This window comes from Neovison vison, chromosome 6 (genome assembly GCF_020171115.1).
Source record: "Neovison vison isolate M4711 chromosome 6, ASM_NN_V1, whole genome shotgun sequence".
Taxonomy (NCBI): Eukaryota; Metazoa; Chordata; class Mammalia; order Carnivora; family Mustelidae; genus Neogale; species Neogale vison.
Genome location: NC_058096.1, coordinates 163,987,828 through 164,007,165, shown reverse-complemented (window position 1 = coordinate 164,007,165; position 19,338 = coordinate 163,987,828). Strand labels below are relative to the sequence as shown.

Sequence of the window (19,338 nt, the reverse complement as noted above, 5' to 3'; positions counted from 1 at the left end):
TAGCATCTTGATGTATATCCTTCTGAATTTTCACTGCTTGTGTTCACTGCTATGTGTGTTTATGTTAATTTCTCATTTGCTTTTTTAAACAGAAATGAGAAACATTTTCATAATGATTAAGAACTGCATAATCAGAAATCTCTTTGTGAAATTATACAAATGATTGTCTATTCCCATATCTTCTGTACTGATGAGAGTGGTTCAAGGGCCCACTGTGTATAAGTATACATTGTATTATGATGTTTGACCAAATTTAAAAGTATAAAGAAATCATAATAAAGTGACCACTTGTCGGGGGTCCCTGCAGCTCGGTGCATGGGAGCAGTGTGATCAGTGTCCAGAGACACCAGGCGAGCTCCGAGCTGTTCTGTTGTAAACCAGCTAACTTCTACAGCTCCTTTCTCAAAAACATGCCATTTCTCTCTGCCTTCTTCTGGTTCAGACTCTTGTTGGAACACAGGGATCCAAACCACAGATGGCAGGCAGCAGCAGATGGGAGACGGGCAGGGAGTGGACCCCAGGGAGGCCGGTGGAGGCAGTCGGCACTGGGAGTCAGGGTCTTAGTCCTGCCTCTGGTACTGACATATGTGATGATCTTCAGCAAACTCTCTAGGGCCTTCAATTTCCTTTTTTTTTTTTTAAATTTAAATTCAGTTAGCCAACGTATTAGTTTTTGATGTAGTGTTCAGTGATTCACTTGTTGCCTATAAAACCCAGTGCTTATCACAACACATGCCCTCGTTAATGCTCATCACCCAACTACCCCATGCCTCCATCCCCTCCCCTCCAGCAATCCTCAATTTGTTCCCAGAGTCAAGAGTTCTGATGGTTTATCTACCTCTCTGATTTCTTCCCATTCAGTTTCCATCCCTTTGTCTATGATCCTCTGCGCTATTTCATATGTTCCACATATGAATGAAAGCCTATGTCTTTCTCTGCTTGACTTACTTCACTTAGCGTTATACCTCCAGTTTCATCCTTGTTGAGGTAAATGATAGGTATTCATCCTTTCTGATGGCTGAGCTATATTCCACTGTAGATATGAACAAGATCTTCTTTTTTTTTTTAAAGATTTTATTTATTTACTTGACAGATAGAGATCACAAGCAGGCAGAGAGGCAGGCAGAGAGAGAGAGAGAGAGGAGGAAACAGGCTCCCTGCCGAGCAGAGAGCCTGATGCGGGACTCGATCCCAGGACCCTGAGATCATGACCTGAGCCGAAGGCAGCGGCTTAACCCACTGAGCCACCCAGGCGCCCCCGAACAAGATCATCTTTATCCATTCATCTGTTGAAAGGCATCTCAGCTCTTTCCAGTTTGTCTATTGTGGACATTGCTGCTATGAACATTGGGGTGTATATGGCCCTTCTTTTCACTACATTGGTATCTTTGGGGTAAATACCCAGTAGTGCAATTGCCAGGTCATAGGCTAGCTCTATTTTTAACTTCTTGAGGAACCTCCATGCTGTTTTCCAGAGTGGCTGCACCAGCTTGCATTCCCATCATCAGTGTAACAGTGTTCCCCTTTCTCGCATCCTCAGCAACACCTGTCACTTCCTGGCTTGCTAATTTTAGTCATTCTGACTAGTGTGAGGTAGCATTTCATTGTGGTTTTGATTTGTATTTCCCTGATGGGGAGTGATGGGGAGCATTTTGTCATGTGCCTGTTGGGCCTTTGATTTCTCATCTGTAAAAACAGAAGGTTGTACTTCCTGGGGAACATCCTAGAGATGCTTTGTGAGTCTGGTGTTGGACTGAACATGAAATGATTCAGCACGAAAGGGCATTGAGAAGCACAGATGGGTACACAAGGGAGTGAAGCTCTTTCAGTCGTTCGTTTATTCATTCATTTGCAGGACTTGGTGCTGTGTGTGGTTGGTTGGCCCCCATCTCTGCTCCCGTTCCTTGGGTTTCCTTCAGAGCACTTGTCACAGGTCATAATTACATTTTCCAATTTTAGGATTGGCTGCCATAGTGGAAGGCTCTAAGCATGTGTCTGTCAGCTAATAGATGCACCATGATACTTAAGACTATGAGTCTGGTAGATATTAGGCCCTCAGTACTAATTTGGGGAGTAAATGAATGAATGCTTTCCCCTCCTCTGAAGACTGCAGCAGTGAGTCAGCCAGCTTCCATCTTGAGGTAACGCACTCCAGGATGGGAGAGTCTATGTCTGTGCATTTCATGTTGCCACCTGGCAAGTGTGGGCTTGCTTTCAGAGGGGTTCAGAAAAAGAGCTTGAGAATCCTGGGCAAGATGTCAGGCTCTGTCCAGGAAACTGGGATGGCCTCAAAGACGAGGAGGCACGTCAGCTGGCCCCGAGGTTTGGCAGGAGTTCAGTCTGAACAGTGTGAGCCTGCAGAAAGAGCAGTGTGAACATAGGCACGGCCCACGTGAGGGTCCACGGGAAGTTCCTTCTAGGCTGTGCAGTGTATGACTACATTCTAGAAAGAGACAGGCCTCAAATGGATGCTCCCCACCCCAGATTGCAAGGGACCTTGAATGTGTGGCCGCAAAATCTCAACTTTCTCAGGTAATGAGCTGACAGCTCTTAAGGATATTTGGGCAAGCGGGTGACTTGGAGATGTAATATAAAATGTGAATGTGAAAAACATGCATTATTTCTGGTGGACAGATGGGTTAGGAGGTACTAAGGGCTCTGCTGAAGGTGGTGTCCATGAGCTGGAGAGGAGGGGATGGGCATGGCAGAGACATGGGGATGAGCAGATTGGATGTAGGGCTGAGGTGGTTGTGGGATGGGCAATCGGAGTGGGTTTTGGGTTTCTGACAGAACCATTCACTGAGGCAGGAGGCTTGGGTGAGGGGTTGGAAGGGATGGTCATGGAGGACTGATTGAGTTACATGGGAGTTACATGGAGTCTGTGAACTCAGGGAAGCTTGGTAATTACTAGTTTATCTGAGATGAGAAAAACAGAGTGGGGATGAGGCTCCCCAGATGTCCCTGTTACCTATTTGAAATGCAGCACACCACACCCAAATTTAGTGGCTTGTTTTAAGCCAGTCATTCAGTTAGATCATGAATCTGCAATTTGGGTAGGGCTTTGTGAGAATGGATGTCTGGTCTGCTGCTGTGTCTGCTGCAGTGGCTTGCTGCGTGTTGTGTGCAACACAGGCTAGCTCACTATGTGACATGACAGTGGCTGCTGGCTGTCACCTGGAATTACAGTGGGAATACCCATAGGGGGCCTCTCCATGTGACCACTTGGGCTCCTTTCGGTATGGTGTCTGGGTTACAAGCATGAGCATTTCAAGAGATGGGAAGCAGATACTCAGTCTCTCAGAAACCAGACTGGCTTGGTTTCTTTTCACAAATCAAAGGGAGGACTGCCTGAGAAGGTTAGAGCTCATTATCACTGGCTCCAAGGAAAGGCTTAAAAATACCTGTTGAATGAATGAGTAAATGAACTGTGTGAGGACAGATACAGAGAGAGGAATATCTGGGGCTTGAGTCAGATAGCTATCGGAGGACTTTAGCTAGAGTTGGTGAGGAGGTAGATGGGCTGGAGGAAGTCAGTAGGATCTAGATTGGTGAGGACCATGAACTGCAGGCTAATGGGATGGGATCTGAGAATGGGATAGACTATTCAACACAGAGGACTAGCTAAACTGCCTGAGAGGAACAGGATCGGAAGTTGAAGCCCAGATCAAGGGCCTGGTCCAGGTGAAGTCTTCCCGGGTCAGTAGGTGAGTGTACTTCTGACTTCGCGCTTCTTTTGACTGTGGCCTTGGCCTTTGTTCCAGCTAGCCCTCAGGCTGGCCATTCCACCCCTGGTACATGGGGAATGCACAGGGCACCCCCAACAATAGAATCTCTGGCATTCAGAGGTGATGTCTCAATGAATTTTCTGGGTTGGGACAGTCAGGGTACAGGGAGTGAGGATCCCTTTTGAAGCATGTTTATAAGCCTTCTGGTCCCTTGAGAGAGAACAGTACTGTGTTTCCTTTGTGAACACAGCTTCTTCATATGGCTGTGAGCCTTTCAACTCTGAAGTCAAGGTGAATGTAGGACATGGCTTTTTTCTTGGGTATTTGCAACCCTCTTGACCTTGAGGAGTGAACTCCTCAGGGGCCTGTAGGAGTGGGTCCTTTATGCTGAGATTTCTCCAGGCTCTTGTCTTCCGAAAGTAGAAGCAGCCTGGGGTGTGTGTGCAGAGGCGGGCAGGATTCTTTGTAGCCCTCACCAAGGCCAGGTCTCCTGCAGCTCTATCTCCCTGGATCTAGCCCCAGCCAGCATTGGCTGGATGCTCTCAAGGTCAGTGAGAGAGGCTGTGAGTTTCCTCGTGACAGTCCAGTTGAGGGAGGTCCCGGCTGGTACAGCAGCCACTCTGAGGAGAGCCTGATCTGCAGGGAGTGGACGGACAGGAGGAGCTTGCCAAGGCCCCAAATAAGGCTCTGAGTCACACTGGCCTTTCTTGCTTGCTCTCACCCTCGGCCGAGGGGCTGTAAGGGAGCCTTTCAACAGCTGAGGACACTGGCAACATTACCTGTGTGGACCTCTTAGGAAATGCATCCTGGTGTGTGCAAGGAGGACAGAGGACAGACCTGGACTTCTTGCTCCTGCACATGTAGTTCACGGCTTGACCATGGTGGTCACCCAGCTGAATCTGGAGTTTCGCTTCCAGGGCAAGAAGCTGCGCGGCTTCAGCTGTGAGCTCACCCGCTCCCCCCACGGGGTCTGGCCTGAGACTGTCTTCACTATCATTTGCCAGATCGTGGTGCCCATTCTTCTCTCGGGCGTGGGCATGTTAACAGCCGGCCTGGTGATGAACATCATCCAAGTGCGTACTGGGCATATGAGTGCTAACGTGGGGCCCTGGGTGGAGGGAGAGGAGAATCAGGCTCTCTGGGCATCACAGATAGGACAGGGTGGAGGACAGCAGAGGCCCTGAGTGGGGCTGCAGCCCTGAGCCTGGTCCAATGCCCAGGAGTCGCGGGCTCAGTGGTGTCAGCTGGAGATTCCTCCAGGGACTCCAGGTCCGAGATCCATAGAAGCTACTGATGACTCCCTCCAGGATCATCCCACACATGTTAGCCTGGGGAATTCAAACCATTTTCCTTCCAGGGGATGCAGGTTCATCAGGCAGGGCCTGGAAGAGCTCAGATCCTCTGCCATTCACTCACTACTTGAGGGAATTCATTAAGCTTCCCCTGCATCAGCCTCCCCATCTACAGACAGGGCAAATGAATGCACGTATATCACAGGATTGTGAGGATGGGCGGCCAAGTGTGCTTCATGTCATGGCCCCGAGGGTAATGGGGCTGTTCCCTCCAGCCCCCAGAATCTCTGTCCAGAGCCTGAGCTGGGGTCCGAGCAAGCACAGGGAGGTAGTGGTCTCTCTTGGGTACTAGCATTTGTGGGAGGCCCTCGGGTGAGCACACACTCTAGCACTCACTTCTCCTGGTCTGTTTATGCCCTGGGATTGGCTCAGATAATGCTGTTTGAATCACTGAGGGTTTGCTTTGTCTGCCTAAACATTTTTATAGAGTTAGTCTGATTTTAGACAATACATGTAAGTGAAGAAGAGAGGGTGCCCATAATCTCTGTCAGTATTTTGGTATGTATCCATCAAGAATGTATGGGATCATACTATATGATGATATGCTTTTTAGTCAGTGATATTAAGTTTAAATTTAGTTTTGCAGCCTGTGGGGACATCCCAGCTAGTGTGTGTCTTTCTCAGTTGGACCCAACATCTCCTTCCTGATGGCTGTCTCCCAGTCTCTGGATGAGGCTCATGAGGCCTCCTAGCTGGCCTCCACTTGCATGGCTCAGCAGAGGGCACATTCAGCCCTCCTGGGTCCGGGACAGCCCATTGTGTACTGGCCAATACCATTAGAAAGCATTCACTTGGGGGGCTTACAGCCTATATACTTATCTCTCCCACCTCAGAGCTTCACCCCTCGAGCTGCTACAGTAGTGTCTTGTGCCTTCCCTAAGACCCTCCTGGGGATACTGTGGAGAAAGACTCAGTCCTGGGTCTCTCCTTTTTGACCTTCCATGAATTCTCACGGAGCATGTGTTTCAGCCCTACACCACATTGCATGTCCCTTAGTTGCCACAGGCTGGCAGAATATTGATCAATGGGTTGGGGGGGATCTTGGAAGAGTCCAGAAGATTCAGTGGCATGTAGGGGGAAGACAGGCTTGGGATTGTGCCTGATTATCAGAAGTGGTGGTGCAGAAGTCCATTCCAGGGGGAAGTCCAGCCAGAGGACAGAACACCTTTCTGGACCTCTGTGTTAAGGTGCCAGCTGGGAGGCTAGCATGCAGTGAAAGGTGTGTCTTGGGAAGCAGGCCCAGAACATGCAGGGGGAAGGCTGGTCTGCAAATCCAGGCCTTGAGCCCTCCAGCTTTGGGAGATCTAGCAGCTGGGAAAAACTGGAAATATCCCTAGAAGATACGCCTTGTTCCTTCTTTCCACTTTGCAAATGTGCAGTGCCTCCCGGGTACAGTGAAGTTCAAGAGCACTCAGCTTTCCGTGGCTCCTACATGTGCACCAGCACCTCCCTGCTCATGGCCACTCAGTGGTTCAGGAGGCAGCCTTGCCAGCACCATTTCACAGGGTAGTGCCGCAACATAGGAGGGTAACCTGGATCCAGCTATTTCCAGGCTGCTGCATGTCAGGGCCTCAGGGCTTATGAGCCTGCAGCAAGGATGACCACCTGGCAGGTATGCCCTGGGGATGTCCCTGGCACAGTGGGCTGGTCCTAAGGGCACTGGCCAGGTGCTGGTTTTATCTCCTCTAGATTTGGGGCCAGGGATCTGGGTTCTCTGTTTATGGGGTCTGAGTTCAGTCTGTCATTGGGCCCAGGGATTGAGGCCCACTAAGTGGCCAGAGTATCAGTTCTTTTTCTTTTTTTTTTTTTAATTACCTTTTTGTTACACAAGAAAAGTATAAATATTTCTCTTTTTTACAAAATAAATACCACAGTTGAGATTAAGCCCTCAATCTCAGTTTATTTGTGGAGGAAGCCTCTATTATCAGGTCATGTGTGTCCTTCAGACCTTATGGGAGTGCACCCAGGGCCAATGACAGTGGTTTTCATTGTTAGAGTATACATGGTCTTTCTGCACTGAATCAGACGTGAAGCAGAGTGGATGTAGCTGTGCTCAGAGTAGGTTAAATGAATTCATTCCCTTGTCTCATTCTTCATTTATTCACTCTGCATGTTTTGTTGAATTCTGTACAGCTGCTCTTGGGCCCTGGAGGTGCAGTGGTGAGCAGAAACAGACCTATCCTCGCCTTCCTAGTGTCTGTAGCCCAGTGAAATGAGGCAGGTGCTCATCTGATCATCCCACAAACATGTGTCCAGGAGCGGAGTTAGTGAGCAGACATTTTCCTATGAAGAAAGAGGGAATGACTCATTCTTCCTATAGGGATCATAAAATCTATAGTTAGCAGGACAGCTGGAGTTGGACCTTAAAGGATACTCTAACAGCTTTTAGGATGATGTGAGAGACAGCAGTCATTCCAAGCAAAGGGATCAGTGTGTGAGTGACTAGGCATTTGCAAGGAGTGAGGAGTGGCACACGGCCATGGTCAGGGTGCCGGACAGACAGTGAGGGGACCGGTTTGCACTGCTTGAGTTGTATGCTGAGTACCACGGAGTTGTGTGGGTGTTGGTGAGCCTTCTATGGCAGGATATGCTGAGAGAAGGGGTTTATTTTTACTCTTGAGTCGGCGGGTACTCGGATTTGTGTGTCAGCCAAAAAGAAAGTGCTTGGGAGCAGACAGCTTGCTGGGAGGTAGAAGGAGGCTTGGAGTATAGGAAGTCAGTCTCAGGGGAGACCAGAGGCCAGGGAGGAGGGTCCTTCCAGGAACTGGATTGCAGACTAACTTCTTTGGATGGGATGTGGTGTACTGATAAGACAGCTGCACAGGGGACCGAGGCTGGATGCTTCTGGAAGACCGAGAGCTGCAGAGGCTGCCAACAGACCATGGGAGCACCTCCTTGCCTGAGGACACAGTCCTCTTCTGAACTTTCAGGGGAGAGCAGACTCCTCACTCCATCTGAGCTGGGAATGGATTCTGAATGCCCCAGCTTTGCAGTTAAGGTGAAAGGAGAAAGGGAGCCATCAGCCATGGGTGCTCTTTGTCCATCTGAGTACCCGAAGGAGGCCTGACCCCTTTCACTTCAGGCCCTGTGAGATGTTCTCTTGGGCTGCTTTAGGTGACTCTTCTGGGCCCCTAGTAAGTGGATTCATACATCTTCAGTCTCAGGGAATAGGAACCAGACCCCAGTCCTCCTGCCTCCTAGCTGACAAGGTAGAAGAGTTTTTTAGATCTAGAATTATAAAACTAAGAAGAACCTTTAATGTAGGGATCACAGGTATCTACAGGGGCCAGAGAGTTAAATTAAGTCAGTGGTACTAGATGGGTATTGAAAATTGGTGGAGGGGGCACAGGCAATATAATTGCATATAAGTAGGTAGGAATTTTCACTTCACAAGTAAGTTTTTTCCCTTCCAATTTTCTTCATGTGCCCTTTCATTCTTTTTTATTTTCTTTTATTTTTGAATATTTTATTTATTTATTCAAGATAGAGCAAGAGTGACTGAGAAAGAAGAGGGAGAGTGTTAGCATGAGGTGTGGAGGGACAGAGAAGCAGGCTCCCCGCAGAGTAGGGAGCCAGATGTGGGACTTGATCCTAGGACCCCAGGATCATGACCTGAGTCAAAGGCAGAGAGTCAATTATCATATGGTTTTACTTATTTGTGGAGCATAACAAATAGCATGGAGGACAAGGGGTGTTAGAGAGGAGAAGGGAGTTGGGGTAAATTGGAGGGGGAGGTGAATCATGAGAGACTATGGACTCTGAAAAACAATCTGAGGGGTTTGAAGTGGCGGGGAGGGGGGATTGGGAGGTTGGGGTACCAGGTGGTGGGTATTATAGAGGGCACGGATTGCATGGAGCACTGGGTGTGGTGAAAAATAATGAATACTGTTTTTCTGAAAATAAATAAATTGAAAAAAAAGTATTATAATAAAAAAAATAAAAGAGATACTTTGTGATTGGAAAAAAAAAGGCAGATGCTTAACTGAGTGACGCAGGGACCCTTTTTTAATTTTTAATATTTTACACTTGATAGAACTTGGATAGAGACATATTCTGTCTGTTTTGACAATTCCAGAGCCCATACGTGATGCTCTGGGGCCACTTGGCCTTGGTGTCTTGGGGCCACCTGAGAATCGGTGTCCGAGGTAGAGCAGAGCCACTCCTTGGTCCTAGCTGGTCTCTCCAGCTCTCTCATTCAAATGTACCAGCTTTGAAATTGGTGACTTGTTCCTGTTTCTGCAAACACATGGGCCACATTAAACACAGTATGTTTGTAGGCTGGACCCAGCCAGTCAACCTTGGACCCCAGCTTGGCCCCCAGTTTTCCCAGCTGATGAAGGCCAGAGGAAGAAAGGGACTATCTTGAGGCCACAAGTGATGTTTGCTGAATAGTATTCAGAAATTTTCATGGCTTCCTTAATCTGCATTTAATTTAAAGCCATTTAAGAAACTACTTAGTCTTATTCATGAGAAGTAACTTGCCACACCTTCTTTTGAGAAATTTCAAAAGATGTGCCAGTATGTGTACTTGAATTGATCTCCTGTTCTTTCCCCACCAGCACTGGCCGGTGTTTGTGGAGGTTAAAGATCTATTGACATTGGTGCCGCCCCTGGTGGGCCTGAAGGGGAACCTGGAAATGACGCTGGCATCACGACTCTCCACAGCTGTAAGTCAATATCTGAGCATCTGGGCCACCTGCCCCCTGAAGGGGTGAATCCATGGGCACCTCCCAGGCTCCCCTCACAGCTTGTTAGCCAGTGGGTTGAATTCTGGAAAAATGAGTGTCGTGAGGTTCTGTTCCATCACGATGCTCCACCTGGTCACTCCTCTCAGGCTGCCGACCTCTTTTTCCACGGTGCAGCTGGACTGCCGGCAAGGGCCAGGCCCAGCCCCATGTACCCTTGGTTTCTCTTCTAGCCCCAGTGTCAGGTGCTGCTCTGGGCCCCGGAGCCCAGCTCCACACATTCACGTACAAGCTGTAATGAGCAGCACAGCCTGGCTGGAGGGTTTGGGAGAGGAAAGAGGGGATTTGAATCAATATGACACCCACCTCCCTTGGAGAATTTTATTCTCTAGAATGTTTTCCTTGAATGTTCCATCAGCAGAGGGGTCTTCTTAGGGCTCTGTGGCTCGCACGGTCCTTGCCTTATTGCTTGTCCTAGCCCTCCCGGCTGTCCTGGGAACCGACATTCTCCTTCTGTTATGCAGACTGGTCTCTCCCTTCCTGTGACCAGCATGTGAACCTGGCCTGTTGCAAGAGGAGGTGTGGTATGGCCAAGAGACTGAAAGAGCAGTGTAGCTGGAGTAGGGCAGGCAAGGGGACGGGGTGCCGGAGGTGAAGGGCAGTTAGCCCAACAGTGACCCCTCAAGAGCCACAACCTAATCAGTCAGGCCTGTGCATGGTTCCTTATGTGGACAGGGTCTTTGCAGGTGTGATTATGTGATTATGTGAGGGACCTGGGAGATGATCCTGGATTATCCAGGTGGGTCTCAGTGTCAGCACGAGGGACAGGATAGTTTCAGAAGAAAATGCCAGGTGAGGGAAGCCAAGGCAGAGAAGATGCTGTGCTATGGGATTGGAAGATGGAGGAAGGGCCAGGAAATGTGGCTCCACCTACTGGAAAAGGTGAATTTCCATCTGCTGGAAAAAGGAATTCCTCCCTAGAGCTTCCAGAGGCACTTTGAGTTTTGCCTCAGAAGACTGATTTCAGACTCAGCCTCCAGAACTATAGGAGAATGTATTTCTGTTGTTTTAAGCCATAAAATTTGTGATAATTTGTTACTGCAATAACAGGGAATTAACAGGTAAGGCTGGATCACTTACAGACCCATAAGGACATTGAAATGTTTTAAGCAGCAGATAACATGATACAGACATGCGCACATATGATGTCATTGGACAGTGTTTGAGAGGATAAAAAGTGTTGCTTGCCATCTCTGCTCTGGCGGCATTTCATGTGTTAGCATTTTTATTTCATAGTGTTTAACTACGTATTAAACATTCTCTGCAATGATCAAATCTTCATTCTAATTTGTTTAAAATACATAAAACATAGAGGGAAAACAAAACTAGTGGTAGAATTCATTACAGCCATCTGTCCAAGGAGAATTCCATCATTATCATCACATGTGATGATAATGAACTTTTGAAGTCACTCAACACCCATTCTGTATTTTTGTTTAAATCACCGTATTAAGGTATAAATTAATAAAATAAAAACTCACAAATTTTAAACATACAGGTTGGTGACTTTTGACAGATCTGTGTCCCTGTGTAACTACCACCCCAATCAAGATCTAAAACATTTCCATCTCCTCAGGAGATGTCTCCTCATGCACTCAGCCCAGCCTCTCCCACCACTCCGTCCCGGCAATCCTGATCCAGCTCTAGTCTGTATAGATAAGTTTCATTTTCTTTTCTTTTTTTCTTTTTTTTTTTCCTCCAATTTATTTATTTTCAGAAAAACAGTATTCATTATTTTTTCACCACACCCAGTGCTCCATGCAAGCCGTGCCCTCTGTAATACCCACCACCTGGTTCCCCAACCTCCCACCCCCCCGCCACTTCAAACCCCTAAGACTGTTTTTCAGAGACCATAGTCTCTCATGGTTCACCTCCCCTTCCAATTTACCCAAAAGCACATACCCTCCCCAATGTCCATAACCCTACCCCCCTTCTCCCAAACCCCCTCCCCCCAGCAACCCACAGTTTGTTTCGTGAGATTAAGAGTCACTTAGGGTTTGTCTCCCTCCCTATCCCATCTTGTTTCATTTATTCTTCTCCTACCCACTTAAGCCCCCATGTTGCATCACCACTTCCTCATATCAGGGAGATCATATGATAGTTGTCTTTCTCCGCTTGACTTATTTCACTAAGCATGATACGCTCTAGATCCATCCATGTTGTCGCAAATGGCAAGATTTCATTTCTTTTGATGGCTGCGTAGTATTCCATTGTGTATATATACCACATCTTCTTTATCCATTCATCTGTTGATGGACATCTAGGTTCTTTCCATAGTTTGGCTATTGTGGACATTGCTGCTATAAACATTCGGGTGCACGTGCCCCTTTGGATCACTACGTTTGTATCTTTAGGGTAAATACCCAGTAGTGCAATTGCTGGGTCATAGGGCAGTTCTATTTTCAACATTTTGAGGAACCTCCATGCTGTTTTCCAGAGTGGTTGCACCAGCTTCATTCCCACCAACAGTGTAGGAGGGTTCCCCTTTCTCCGCATCCTCGCCAGCATCCGTCATTTCCTGACTTGTTGATTTTAGCCATTCTGACTGGTGTGAGGTGATATCTCATTGTGGTTTTGATTTGTATTTCCCTGATGCCGAGTGATATGGAGCACTTTTTCATGTGTCTGTTGGCCATCTGGATGTCTTCTTTGCAGAAACGTCTGTTCATGTCCTCTGCCCATTTCTTGATTGGATTATTTGTTCTTTGGGTGTTGAGTTTGTTAAGTTCGTTATAGATTTTGGAACTAGTCCTTTATCTGATATGTCGTTTGCAAATATCTTCTCCCATTCTGTCAGTTGACTTTTTTTTTTAACTTTTTTATTTTTCAATTTATTTATTTTCAGAAAAACATTATTCATTATTTTTTGACCACACCCAGTGCTCCATGCAAGCTGTGCCCTCTATAATACCCACACCTGGTACCCCAACCTCCCACCCCCCCACCACTTCAAACCCCTCAAGTTGTTTTTCATAGTCCATAGTCTCTCGTGGTTCACCTCCCCTTCCAATTTACCCAAATTCCCTACACCTCTCTAACGCCCCTTGTCCTCATGCTATTTGTTATGCTCCACAAATAAGTGAAACCATATGAAAATTGACTCTCTCTGCTTGACTGATTTCACTCAGCATAATCTCTTCCAGTCCCGTCCATGTTGCTACAAAAGTTGGGTATTCATCCTTTCTGATGGAGGCATAATACTCCATAGTGTATATGGACCACATCTTCCTTATCCATTCATCCGTTGAAGGGCATCTTGGTTCTTTCCATAGTTTGGCGACTGTGGCCATTGCTGCTATAAACATTGGGGTACAGATGGCCCTTCTTTTCACGACATCTCTGTCTTTGGGGTAAATACCCAGGAGTGCAATGGCAGGGTCATAGGGAAGCTCTATTTTTTAATTTCTTGAGGAATCTCCACACTGTTCTCCAAATAGGCTGCACCAACTTGCATTCCCACCAACAGTGGAAGAGGGTTCCCCTTTCTCCACATCCCCTCCAACACATGTTGTTTCCTGTCTTGCTAATTTTGGCCATTCTAACTGGTATAAGGTGATATCTCAATGTGGTTTTAATTTGAATCTCCCTGAGGGCTAGTGATGATGAACATGTTTTCATGTGTCTGATAGCCATTTGTATGTCTTGATTGGAGAAGTGTCTGTTCATATCTTCTGCCCATTTTTTGATGTGTTTGTCTGTTTCGTGTGGGTTGAGTTTGAGGAGTTCAGTATAGATCCTGGATATCAACCTTTTGTCTGTACTGTCATTTGCAAATATCTTCTCCCATTCTGTGGGTTGCCTCTTTGTTTTTTTGATTGTTTCCTTTGCTGTTCAGAAGCTTTTGATTTTGATGAAGTCCCAGAAGTTTATTTTCGCTTTTGTTTCCTTTGCCTTTGCAGACGTATCTTGAAAGAAGTTGCTGTGGCTGATATCAAAGAGATTACTGCCTATGTTCTCCTCTAAGATTCTGATGGATTCCTGTCTCACGTTGAGGTCTTTTATCCATTTTGAGTTGATCTTTGTGTACGGTGTAAGAGAATGGTCGAGTTTCATTCTTCTACATATAGCTGTCCGGTTTTCACAGCACCATTTCTTGAAGAGACTGTCTTTTTTCCACTGTATATTTTTTCCTGTTTTGTCAACAGTTGATTTTGATTTTGTTAACTGTTTCCTTTGCTGTGCAAAAGCTTTTGATCTTGATGAAATCCCAGTAGTTCATTTTTGCCTTTGCTTCCCTTGCTTTTGGCGATGTTCCTAGGAAGTGTTGCTGCGGCCGAGGTCGAAGAGGTTGCTGCCTGTGTTCTCCTCAAGGATTTTGATGGATTACTTTCTCACATTGAGGTCCTTCATCCATTTTGAGTCTATTTTTGTGTGTGGTGTAAGGAAATGGTCCAATTTCATTTTTCTGCATGTGACTGTCCAATTTTCCCAACACCACTTATTAAAGAGGCTGTCGTTTTTCCATTGGACATTCTTTCCTGCTTTGTCGAAGATTAGTTGACCATAGAGGTGAGGGTCTATTTCTGGGCTCTCTATTCTGTTCCATTGATCTATGTGTCTGTTTTTGTGCCAATACCATGCTGTCTTGATGATGACAGCTTTGTAATAGAGCTTGAAGTCCGGAATTGTGATGCCACCAACTTTGGCTTTGTTTTTCAATATCCCTTTGACTATTCGAGGTCTTTTCTGGTTCCATATAAATTTTAGGATTATTTGTTCCATTTCTTTGAAAAAGATGGATGGTACTTTGATAGGAATTGCATTAAATGTGTAGATTGCTTTAGGTAGCATAGACATTTTCACAATATTTATTCTTCCAATCCAGGAGCATGGAACATTTTTCCATTTCTTTGTGTCTTCCTCAATTTCTTTCATGAGTTCTTTATAGTTTTCTGAGTATAGATTCTTAGCCTCTTTGGTTAGGTTTATTCCTAGGTATCTTATGGTTTGGGGTGCAATTGTAAATGGGATTGACTCCTTAATTTCTCTTTCTTCTGTCTTGTTGGTGTAGAGAAATGCAACTGATTTCTGTGCATTGATCTTATATCCTGACACTTTACTGAATTCCTGTACAAGTTCTAGCAGTTTTGGAGTGGAGTCTTTTGGGTTTTCCACATAGAGTATCATATCATCTGCAAAGAGTGATAGTTTGACTTCTTTGCCGATTTGGATGCCTTTAATTTCCTTTTGTTGTCTGATTGCTGAGGCTAGGACTTCTAGTACTATGTTGAATAGCAGTGGTGATAATGGACATCCCTGCCGTGTTCCTGACCTTAGCAGAAAAGCTTTCAGTTTTTCTCCATTGAGAATGATATTTGCGGTGGGTTTTTCATAGATGGCTTTGATGATATTGAGGTATGTGCCCTCTATTCCTACACTTTGAAGAGTTTTGATCAGGAAGGGATGCTGTACTTTGTCAAATGCTTTTTCAGCATCTATTGAGAGTATCATATGGTTCTTGTTCTTTCTTTTATTGATGTGTTGTATCACATTGACTGATTTGCGGATGTTGAACCAACCTTGCAGCCCTGGGATATATCCCACTTGGTGATATATATATATATATACATATGTATATATATATATCCCACACAATCCTTTGATGTACTGTTGAATCCTATTGGCTAGTATTTTGGTGAGAATTTTTGCATCTGTGTTCATCAAGGATATTGGTCTATAGCTCTCTTTTTTGATGGGATCCTTGTCTGGTTTTGGGATCAAGGTGATGTTGGCCTCATAAAATGAGTTTGGAAGTTTTTTTTTTTTTTTTTTTTCCCCAATTTATTTATTTTCAGAAAAACAGTATTCATTATTTTTTCACCACACCCAGTGCTCCATGCAAGCTGTGCCCTCTATAATACCCACCACCTGGTACCCCAACCTCCCACCCCCCCCGCCACTTCAGACCCCTCAGACTGTTTTTCAGAGTCCATAGTCTCTCATGGTTCACCTCCCCTTCCAATTTACCCAAATTCCCTACTACTCTCTAACGCCCCTTGTCCTCCATGCTATTGGTTATGCTCCACAAATGAGTGAAACCATCTGATAATTGACTCTCTCTGCTTGACTGATTTCACTCAGCATAATCTCTTCCAGTCCCGTCCATGTTGCTACAAAAGTTGGATATTCGTCCTTTCTGATGGAGGCATAATACTCCATAGTGTATATGGACCACATCTTCCTTATCCATTCATCCGTTGAAGGGCATCTTGGTTCTTTCCATAGTTTGGCGACTGTGGCCATTGCTGCTATAAACATTGGGGTACAGATGGCCCTTCTTTTCACGACATCTGTATCTTTGGGGTAAATACCCAGGAGTGCAATTGCAGGGTCATAGGGAAGCTCTATTTTTAATTTCTTGAGGAATCTCCACACTGTTCTCCAAAGAGGCTGCACCAACTTCCATTTCTATTTTGTGGAACACTTTCAGGAGAATAGGAATTAGTTCTTCTTTAAATGTTTGGTAGAATTCCCCCAGGAAGCTGTCTGGCCCTGGGCTTTTGTATGTTTGGAGATTTTTAATGACTGTTTCAATCTCCTTACTGGTTATGGGTCTTTTCAGGCCTTCCATTTCTTACTGGTTCAATTTTGGTAGTTTATATGTTTCTAGGAATGCATCCATTTCTTCCAGATTGTCAAATTTGTTGGCGTAGAGTTGCTCATAGTATGTTCTTATAATAGTTTGTATTTCTTTGGTGTTAGTTGTGATCTCTCCTCTTTCATTCATGATTTTATTTATTTGGGTCCTTTCTCTTTTCTTTTTGATAAGTCTGGCCAGGGGTTTATCAATTTTATTAATTCTTTCAAAGAACCAGCTCCTAGTTTCATTGATTTGTTCTATTATTTTTTTGGCTTCTATTTCATTGATTTCTGCTCTGATCTTTATGATTTCTCTTCTCCTGCTGGGCTTAGGGTTTCCTTCTTGTTCTTTCTCCAGCTCCTTTAGGTGTAGGGTTAGGTTGTGTACCTGAGACCTTTCTTGTTTCTTGAGAAAAGCTTGTACGCTATATATTTTCCTCTCAGGACTGCCTTTGTTGTGTCCCACAGATTTTGAACCGTTGTATTTTCATTATCGTTTGTTTCCATGATTTTTTTCCATTCTTCTTTAATTTCCCGGTTGACCCATTCATTCTTTAGAAGGATGCTGTTTAGTCTCCATGTATTTGGGTTCTTTCCAAACTTCCTCTTGTGGTCGAGTTCTAGCTTCAGAGCATTGTGGTCTGAAAATGTGCAGGGAATGATCCCAATCTTTTGATACCGGTTGAGTCCTGATTTAGGGCCGAGGATGTGATCTATTCTGGAGAATGTTCTATGTGCACTAGAGAAGAATGTGTGTTCTGTTGCTTTGGGATGAAATGTTCTGAATATATCTGTGATGTCCTTCTGGTCCAGTGTGTCATTTAAACCCCTTATTTCCTTGCTGATCTTTTGCTTGGATGAGCTGTCCATTTCAGTGAGGGGAGTGTTAAAGTCCCCTACTATTATTGTATTATTGTTGATGTGTTTCTTTGATTTTGTTATTAATTGGTTTATATAGTTGGCTGCTCCCACGTTGGGGGCATAGATATTTAAAATTGTTAGATCTTCTTGTTGGAAAGACTCTTTGAGTATGATATAGTGTCCTTCCTCATCTCTTATTATAGTCTTTGGCTTAAAATCTAATTGATCTGATATAAGTATTGCCACTCCTGCTTTCTTCTGATGTCCATTAGCATGGTAAATTCTTTTCCACCCCCTCACTTTAAGTCTGGAGGTGTCTTCGGGCTTAAAATGAGTTTCTTGGAGGCAACATATAGATGGGTTTTGTTTTTTTATCCATTCTGATACCCTGTGTCTTTTGATTGGGGCATTTAGCCCATTAACATTCAGGGAAACTATTGAGAGATATGAATTTAGTGCCTTTGTATTGCCTGTAAGTTGACTGTTACTGTATATTGTCTCTTTTCCTTTCTGATCTACCACTTGTAGGCTTTCTATTTGTTTAGAGGACCCCTTTCAATATTTCCTGTAGTGCTGGCTTGGTGTTTGCAAATTCTTTCAGTTTTTGTTTGTCCTGGAAGCTTTTAATCGCTCCTTCTATTTTCAATGATAGCCTAGCTGGATATAGTATTCTTGGCTGCATGTTTTTCTTGTTTAGTGCTCTGAAAATATCATGCTAGCTCTTTCTGGCCTGCCAGTTCTCTGTGGATAAGACAGCTGCCAATCTAATATTTTTACCATTGTATGTTACAGACATACATACAAAGAGAAAGGATTTTCTCTTTGTCACTAAGACTTGTAAATTTTACTATTAGGTGATGGGGTGTGGGCCTATTCTTATTGATTTTTATGGGCGTTTTTGAACCTCCTGAATTTTGATGCTCGTTCCATTTGCCATATTGGGGAAATTCCCCCCAATAATTCTCTCCAGTATACCTTCTGCTTTCCTCTCTCTTTCTTCTTCTTCTGGAATCCCAATTATTCTTTTTTTAATTTATTTTTTTTAATTTTGTATTTTTTATAAACATATATTTTTATCCCCAGGGGTACAGGTCTGTGAATCGCCAGGTTTACACACCTCACAGCATTCACCAAAGCACATACCCTCCCCAGTGTCCATAACCCTACCCCTCTTCTCCCAACCCCCCTCCCCCCAGCAACCCACAGTTTGTTTTGTGAGATTAAGAGTCACTTATGGTTTGTCTCCCTCCCTATCTCATCTTGTTTCATGGATTCTTCTCCTACCCACTTAAGCCCCCATGTTGCATCACCACTTCCTCTTATCATGGAGATCATATGATAGTTGTCTTTCTCTGCTTGACTTATTTCGCTAAGCATGATACGCTCTAGTTCCATCCATGTTGTCGCAAATGGCAAGATTTCATTTCTTTTGATGGCTGCGTAGTATTCCATTGTGTATATATACCACATCTTCTTTATCCATTCATCTGTTGATGGACATCTAGGTTCTTTCCATAGTTTGGCTATTGTGGACATTGCTGCTATAAACATTCGGGTGCACGTGCCCCTTTGGATCACTACGTTTGTATCTTTAGAGTAAATACCCAGTAGTGCAATTGCTGGGTCATAGGGCAGTTCTATTTTCAACATTTTGAGGAACCTCCATGCTGTTTTCCAGAGTGGTTGCACCAGCTTGCATTCCCACCAACAGTGTAGGAGGGTTCCCCTTTCTCCGCATCCTCGCCAGCATCTGTCATTTCCTGATTTGTTAATTTTAGCCATTCTGACTGGTGTGAGGAGATATCTCATTGTGGTTTTGATTTGTATTTCCCTGATGCCGAGTGATACGGAGAACTTTTTCATGTGTCTGTTGGCCATCTGGATGTCTTCTTTGCAGAAATGTCTTTTCGTGACCTCTGCCCATTTCTTGATTGGATTATTTGTTCTTTGGGTGTTGAGTTTGCTATGTTCTTTATAGATTTTGGACACTCGTACTTTATCTGATTGTCATTTGCAAATATCTTCTCCCATTCTGTCAGTTGTCTTTTGGTTTTGTTAACTGGTTCCTTTGCTGTG

General features: G+C 44.8%; 1 protein-coding gene across 4 annotated transcripts in view; it reads left to right on the top strand.

Moving 5' to 3' along the window:
• SLC41A3 (solute carrier family 41 member 3) overlaps positions 1-19,338 on the top strand; it is a 150,623-nt gene that overhangs the window by 26,640 nt on the left and 104,645 nt on the right. For 3 of the 4 annotated variants that reach the window (XM_044252857.1, XM_044252856.1, XM_044252854.1), the window contains one exon: positions 9,637-9,744. In XM_044252857.1, coding sequence (XP_044108792.1) covers positions 9,637-9,744 — 108 coding nt within the window. Of the gene's footprint in view, positions 1-4,603; positions 4,799-9,636; positions 9,745-19,338 lie in introns of those variants that run through there. The other variant, XM_044252855.1, reaches the window with a different exon arrangement.